The sequence below is a fragment of the Propithecus coquereli genome, unplaced genomic scaffold (genome assembly GCF_000956105.1).
Source record: "Propithecus coquereli isolate 6110/MARCELLA unplaced genomic scaffold, Pcoq_1.0 Scaffold166, whole genome shotgun sequence".
In the NCBI taxonomy this organism is placed as follows: domain Eukaryota; kingdom Metazoa; phylum Chordata; class Mammalia; order Primates; family Indriidae; genus Propithecus; species Propithecus coquereli.
The window spans coordinates 131,209-139,647 of NW_012141191.1; the positions used below are offsets into that span (position 1 = coordinate 131,209).

At 36.0% G+C, this 8,439-nt stretch overlaps 1 protein-coding gene across 1 annotated transcript in view; it reads left to right on the forward strand.

Annotated features, from left to right (window-relative positions):
• LOC105808026 (cytochrome P450 1A1-like) overlaps window positions 1–6,782 on the forward strand; it is a 10,735-nt gene extending 3,953 nt beyond the window's left edge. The window contains 4 exon segments of the mRNA XM_012641586.1: window positions 468–557; window positions 637–757; window positions 4,248–4,334; window positions 6,449–6,782. Coding sequence (XP_012497040.1) covers window positions 468–557; window positions 637–757; window positions 4,248–4,334; window positions 6,449–6,782 — 632 coding nt within the window.
• Window positions 6,783–8,439: the final 1,657 nt, after the last annotated feature.

An 8,439-nucleotide genomic window follows, 5' to 3' on the forward strand; every position in this document is an offset into this window, starting at 1 on the left:
ATCGGCTTTCACATCTTGGCTATAATAAATAAAGTTGCAATGACCATGGGTGTGCAAATATCTCTTCAAGATCCTAATCTGAAATCTTTTGGACATATACTCAGAAATAGCATTGCTGCATAATATGGAAATGCTATTTTTCATTTTTGAGAACCCTCCATACTCTTTTCTATAATAGCTGCACCGTTTTACAGTTTCACCAACAGTTCCAATTTCTCCTCATCCTCATCAACATTTCTTGTTTTCTGTTCTTTTGAATAGTGGTTATACTAATGAGAGAGAGGTTACAACTACATTTTGAAATCAACCTTAATATATAGTAATTATTTCATTGTGATTCTACTAATTTTTGGTTGTATTTAGATCTCTGTTTCCTAATTCTTAGCATATTATGTGAAGTATATTAGGCATACCAATTTTGCTAATACTTTTTATCCATGAAACTTGATCTCTTGTTTCTTTTTCAGGGTTTGAAGCAGTATCAACATGTCTGTATTGGAGCTTTCTTTATTTGATACACTATCCAGATATTCAAGGCAAAATTCAAGAAGAAATTGGTAACATGCTTTCAGATGAAAATGTAATTCTTGTAATTATCATTATTCTTACTAAATTAAAAAAATACTTTTCCTTAAGGTAGAAACATTGAGCTGAGATCACCCAAATTTGAAGATAGGAAAATTTTACCCTATACAGAAGCTTTCGTAAACGAAGTATTCCGACCTGTCTCCTTTCTTCCTTTGACTATTCCACATTGGTAAGCACATGCTTCTACTTTGAAATAGCAACCAATGGTAGGCTGGGGACAGTGAGGTATCTTAGATACTGGAATACTTAAAGTGCTTGAAAATCTATTACATGTTGTTATTTTAGTATTACTTTTTATTTTGAAATCCTCTAATAAATTTTTGTGTAGAGCAAAAGCATATTTTGTGAGCACCTTTCATTACTAAACTACGATGCCATTAACTTTCACCTTATGTGCACTCATCAAGGAAGAGAAGGGTATGGAAGTTCCAAGCAAATAGATAACCTAACCATAGTGTCATTCGGCTATGCCATGTCATACAAACTCACTTAACTTCATCTGACGAGCAGCCTTAGCTTCCTGCTGATGTGGCTTCATTTTCAGTAGCCTAGAATTTTGCTGGACAATAAACTAAGGAAGCCAATGCTGTTACAAATAGATTAAACAGAGTGTTCATTTAGAGATAATTGAAAGCTTACTGAAATTTGCTCCACAATCTCCAGCATATGTGCATGCCAGCGCAGGTTAAGAAGATAGCCTTCATTAAATATGTATGTGGAAAACCAAAGTTCTGGTTCTTTGATCTGTTTTGTTTCCCACAATTAAAATTTTTTAAAAAGTAGAATTCTCAGTGTTTTTTCTCTCTCCTCCCTTTAAATGGTGAAGGAGTGGGAATTTTTCTCCCCCCGCCCCCGGGAAACTGATGTAATCCTTTAGTAATTGGCACAACAGCACGCGGTGCCCTCAGCTGAAGTGTCCCGAAGAGCCAGGCCACCGGCTGAGCAGAGTCAAGGCCAGACAGCCAGTGACGCAGTTCCCAGTGTTTTGCCTCTTTAGTTCTCTTTTTTCACACACCATGCGTATCTTTTCACAATGATCCCTTTTCTTCTAGCTTCTGTGTCAACTCCTCTTTCAGTTAAAGCAGATTTCGTCTTTAATTTAATTTTTTTTTTAAAAAAAGTCCTCCCTTGAGAGAAGAAACTCTTCTGTCCCAATGACGTTTTTTTTTTTTTTTCAGCATGTTATGGGGGTACAGATGATTAGGTTACGTATGATGCCCTTACCCTCCCTCCCCCCCAAGTCCGAGCTTCAAGTGTGTCCATCCCCCGGGAGGTGCGCATCGCACTCATTGTTTGTGCGTATGCCCGTCCCCTCCTCCCCCCTCCCCCTGCCCAACATCCAATACATGTTATTCTTATATGTGCACTTAAATGTTGATCAGCTAATACCAGTTTGATGGTGAGTACATGTGGTGCTTGTTTTTCCATTCTTGGGATACCTCGCTTAGTAGAATGTGTTCCAGCTCTATCCAGGAGTATACAAGAGGTGCTATATCACCATTGTTTCTTAAAGCTGAATAGTACTACTCCATGGTACACATATACCACAGTTTATTAATCCACTCATGTACTGATGGACACTTGGATTGTTTCCACATCTTTGCAATTGTGAATTGTGCTGCTATGAACATTCGAGTGCAGGTGTCTTTTTCATAGAGCCACTTTTGCTCTTTTGGGTTTTATAAGGAGACTTTGGGTGCTTCATAAGAGTATGATCTACACCTCTGCTAAGTACTCAGGAACACAGAGGCTCTGCCAAGTTTATGGGTATGGTTTGGAATAAAAGAGATCATCTAAATTAGGGCCCTGAACACTATCTGCGGGTCTAATTGATAGGGAGAAATATATATTAGGACAGAAGTATTCATTGTTTTATTAAAAGTAAAGAAATAAATTAATATTTAAAACTGAAAGAACAAATGCATTGACCAATAAGAGCACTGTGATATAAGCCAAGAATTTTTGTGCACACAAGACAGCCTTTTTACATTGTTCGGGATTGATCTATTCTACACCTGCGAGTTTATTGTTACAATTTGAAAGGAAAATAGATCAAAGCCCACAAAGTATCAATATGTTAAAATAAGATGAATTAAAATAAGCCAAACCAAATAATCTTAAGTAAAAGGAGCAAAAGTTTGCTATTACATATAACATATATACACACGCATAGACATACACACACGAAGAACCAAACAGTATCATAATAAATATTTATTACATATATGTTTCTTAAAAATTGGATAAAAAGTCACTTTTATACACAAAGTTTTAGGAACATATAAATAGGTAAAGAAAACCTTGAATTTACTCTTATATTTCAATGTTAGTGAAATAAAGTTCTATATACCACATTTCCATAAAATAGCAGCATGTAACTTCTTATCTGAGTAGAATCTGAGCAGCTAAATGCACAGAGGGGGTGTGGACAGGAATGTGTTGAGATAGGCAAGCGCCTATGCATGAGAGGAAATAATCCTTCCAGAAAGTAGGCCTATTGCTTGTTTGGCCTTCCCCCTTGTTGGGTTTCGAGGACACTCAATAATATTCATATTATTTGCCAAAGTTCAGTACCAGCTACAAAATAGACATAGATCAGATAGGGATTAGATTATTAGCTTTTTTAATGATCAGAGCTAGTTTGCACAATGTGGCTTGGAGCTCAGTGAAGTAGACTCGCTAATACTTCTCACCTGAAGTAGCCATACTCCTCCACCCAGTCTCTGGCTGGGTTGGACAACCTCAGGTCTCTCCTTGAAGGACAAAATCTGTTCTGCCAAGTTCCGCCCATTGGTGATTGTAGATGAGATATATCTTTATTACAGCTTGGCTAATCTGGAGAGAGAACCCAGAGGAGGCTCAGACAAATGTGTCCACTGCCTTCCGTCAGACTCATCAAATGGAAATGCTCTGCTTCTCCTACTGCAAAGAAGTGAGTGTGGGGGCAAACTGGCGAGAAAGGGAGTGCTACATGACATGATTTATTGCAATCCACGCACAATTATAGGGCTATAAAGGGGAAAGATGAACAGTTTTCAGGAGCAGTTGGAGTAGGAGACATCGAAAAATAAAACATTAACTCTAGAAGGAACATAGAGATCATCCAACACAACCAACACCTTCACTTCACAGCTAGAAAATGGAGTCACAGAGTAAATACAAGGTGTGCCTAACATCTCACTGAAAACAGTGATCAAAGTTCATATTTCCTTGTTTCAATTCCATTTTCTTTTTACCAATGACTATTAATAAGAGATGTGACATTTGTTTTCCTAATCTATTGAAAATATACATTAACACATTGAGTACATAGAAAGTAGTTAATAATTTCCTTAATAGTTTCCTGATGTAATTTGATCTGCTACTTACTCTGTCATAAAAATAATGAGATAATTTTCCAGTGAGAGTTTTAGCTCTTGGAAACGCCTTGAATATATTAAGTGTACAATATGTTTAATACATATAAGAAAAATGTTTAATTATTAGTTTGACAAGAGGTGGAAATTTTTTTAAATAATGAAAGAATGAGGATTTACAAAGATATAATATTACAGTAAAAAGACATAAAGAAATATAGTGTATGAGTTGTGGGAGGCAGTTTAGAGATGGGTTATTTGAATTTACAGGCTGTCCTGTAATGCTGTATTTTGCTCTCCCAGTACTACAGCAGACACTACTCTGGATGGCTATTTTATTCCCAGGAAAACTTGCATCTTTATTAACATGTATCAAGTAAACCATGATGAGTAAGTCACTAAAATTCATCTTGACATAAAATTTGCTTGCATGGTTGTTTGTTTATAATTTATTGATCTGGGAAAGATTTATATTCTTCTTAACCAAACCTCACTCCTGTTTCTTTGGGAAAAAAGTTGGAAAGAAATTCAGTCTTCTCTCCCTGTCTATAATGGGAAGGGTGATATCTTAATACAAATTTAGGAAAAATTCAATTCAGGGAAAATCCAATGTCGTAAGTGGCTCATTAGGAAAGGTGTGTGCCAAGGACTTTTTGGGCTTCTCCTTGGCACGGTTATGACCAGTTGATATTTGAAATGTAGTCTGAAATCCCCCACTGAAATGTAAGACACCAAGCAGGGATTTTTTTTTTGTTGTTTCTATTGTTGCTTTTTTTTTCTCTTTCTTCTACCTCAGCACGTAGATTACTGCCTGGCACATAATTGGCCCTCAATAAATACTTGTTGAATAAAATGAACTTAGATGTTCACCCATATCAGCTGTAAAAGGAAGGGCTGAGATGAAGAAACCCCATGGAATGAAAGTGAGGATGATGACAGTGGTGATGGTGATGAAATAATGATTCCAGCTAATATTTACAGACCCCTACTGTGTGCCAGGCACAAAATCTTGAAGTATCCCCCCGAGCCTCCACAGTAACACTGTGCAATGGTGTTATCAGGTCCCCATTTTACAGATAAAGAAATTCTCAGCCAGGTAAAGCACCCACTGAGTGTACTGAATAAAACTAAGCATTTTTATACCCACTGTAAGAAGAAATACAGTCAGTGTAAATTGAATGGCATTTGTTCTCGCTTGGTATAATCCTAAGTATTCTGGTATCCTAAGAACTTGTGATCATATGCATTATTGAGTAGTGTTCAAGAAAACTAAGTTAACACAGGTGCTACTAAAGTAATACTATTTGTATGGAGGCACTTGTTTAGGCTAAATGAGTGCGTAATTCAAGACTTTGTATTATGGGGAATTATTCATGTATAATCTAAAGCAGAGGTCACAAACTCAAGCAGCTACTGAGCAATGGAGAATACCAAAAACGAGTGAATCGCCCTTGGTGAAGCATTTGGGGAGGGGTCATATGCTACGTCTAACTCTGCCCAGTGAACTATTGGCAAGGACGTTGTCCCAATGTTGTCAGCTTTTACGATTATAAAACAGAACTTGGAAATACAAATTTTCACATGAAATCTGATTTTTAAAGGTTATCAACAATGAATAATATTTTAAAGATTATGAGAACAAAGCAAAATTTATTGGAGGACTGTGTAGGTCTGTGATCTCGGGTGTAGAGAGAAACTAGTTTTCCTTCTAGAGAGAAGGTGACATCTACACATAAAGAAGACCAGTTCTTTATGAAGGCAAGTCTGTCCCTGGCATATGGTTTAGGATGTATTAGAAAACATGCCGCATTAGTTTTCACGGACAAGCCAAATACGGTGCCTGTAACAAAAGATGGAGGTAGGAGAGAACCGATGCCCAGTGATTTGGGAACCATGGGCAACCCCTCAATCAGAGCTGCTTTGGGGAGACCCGGCTCCTCTCTGTGATGTACAAAGAACATTTCCTAAACATATTTGTACCAGAGTGAGAGATGTGGCTCAAACAGTCTCATCATTCTCATTTTTTTGCTTAAAACAAAACAGATAGACTATTTATTACTTTTTATTTATTTCACAATTTCAGAATATTCTTGTAAGAATTTTGTTTACTTCTTAATTTAAAATAAAAATAGAAATAAATTGTCAAGTATTTTATTTACTATTTAATGAAGCAGAAGTCATTATAGTGAAAATTAAGTACAATAATGTTAGACATTTATGATATTTGTCAAATATTATAAGAAAAAGTAACATATATATCCATAATAATTATGTATATAAAATCATGTCACCATAATTATATATACATATACATGCATACATACTTTACTTACATATACACCTGCTTTATATATATGTTTATATATATAAAAATTTATAAAGGATATTCCAAACAAAATATTTCATGCAAGACAAAATTATTATGGAAAAGTTGGCAACAATAGCAAAAATTATAAAATGATAAAATGATTTTTTTAAATGTTATTTGTCTCTATTTTATACAGAACTATTTGGGATACTCACAACTTATTTAGACCTGAGAGATTGCTAAATGAAAACAGAGAACTGAATAAAAGTCTTGTTGAGAAAGTTTTGATATTTGGAATGGGAATCCAGAAATGTCTGGGAGAAGATATTGCACGAAATGAGATATTCATTTTTATCATTGCTGTTCTGCAACAGCTCAAGCCGAAAAAGTGCCCCAGTGCTGAGCTTGACCTGACGCCTACGTATGGGTTAACCATGAAGCCAAAACCGTACCAACTCCAGGCAGAACTTCACTCCTTACATAGTTTGTCTACTTAGATTCTCAGACTGAGAGGAAGGTTTCTTATTTAATTCAAACTCAGTTCTACTATGAGACTTACTGTTTTGTGAGAATATCTTAAAATAATAATGAAGTGTGATATAAATCAGGGAGTTTAAATCCTAATCTCTCAGTAGATCGTAGTATCAGAAGAACCAGAATTGAGTGTTTATAATCTGTATTTTTACCAGTATACATATAATGGAGGTTGAAATGTTTTATTCAAACTATATGTGAACTTAATTTGTTTTAATAAATAAAGCCGAATGGTTTTCAATATATCAAAAAAAAAAAAAAAAAAGAAAGAAAGAAAGAAAAGAAACCAAAGAGCTATGCAGTGGTGGCCAGGTGTCACTGTGGGCGTGAGTGGCAGGGCAAGATGAGTGGCGGATTGAGTGAGCAGGCAAGGGGACTCCGTCTGCCTTCCCTTTATGCCAGCTTCAGATAGACAGGTATATTCATCTTTGTTTTAAGTACAGGGTTCATAATAAGAACAAGGTTCTGATGTTAAATATATTATTTTCAGTGCTCTAGGATGTGTATAGGTGCTCAAGAGAGCCAGAGAAGGGAGCTAGAGTGGCCTAGAACAGCAGAGAGCATTGCATGGTGGCAATAGATGAGCTGGGCTAGATTCAGAGAGGTGGAGCAAAGGCCATGAGCTGGAATTTCCTCAAAGGCCATTTTTTGTATAGGCTCTTACATTTTCTGCATTAAGAATTTAATTTCAGGGCAAATTGGTATTTCTACAATGCTACCCATTTCTTTTGGTACTTACTAAATATACATGTGTATTAGTTTGTTAGGACTGCCATAATAACAAAATACCAGAAGCTAGGTGGCACATTCTTTGGGAAACATATATACACACTTCTGTTGACCATATAAACCTAGGAGTGGAATTACTGAGTTGCAAACATTTGTTTGTTCAACTTTTGAACTTTCAGCTAGATTTTCAGCCTGATGGTACTAATTTATACTCCCACCAGCACCAGCAACATAAAAGAGATCTCTGGGGATTTTGTATCTTCTTTAACGTTTGGCATTTTCTGTCTTTTTCATTTTAGATACTTTGGTGGTGTAAACATACCCTATTAAAGAGACAGACCGTGAGAAACAGCCCTGACCTATTACCTTAAATGAATTTAATTTAAATGAATTTGATTTGGGCAATGTTAGCTAGTTTATTCCCTCTTAATGAAATGCTTCTGGGACAAATCGAGTGCATTCATCCACTGAAGTCCTTCAAATGTGAATGATCTCCTATTCTCCTCCACGTCCCACCACATACAAATGATCTCAGCTCACAGTTACCATGGCCTCCTGAGAAAGAGACTTCTTTTTTCTGATTTCCTTTGATAACGGTGCTACAGAATTTTCCCCATTAATCAGAACAAATTCTACTTTTAAAATACATTTCAGTTATTACCACATCTACATTTTGTTTATAAGTTAGGGGCAGTCTAAAAGTGGTTATTTATATGTGTTTATCTGGTGGCATGCCTCTATTATATTTTTTCAGAATTTTATTTTTCATTGCTATGGCTGAGCCTGAAAAACAGGATGTTTTCTCTATTGAGTCACATTTCTAAAATTCCTTCTTGGTCAAAAGTGCAAGTCTGTTGATCCTTACAAACTTTTGTCTTTCTGGCAAGAAAAGAAAATCCAGGAGGGGACATTTTGAGATCTTAT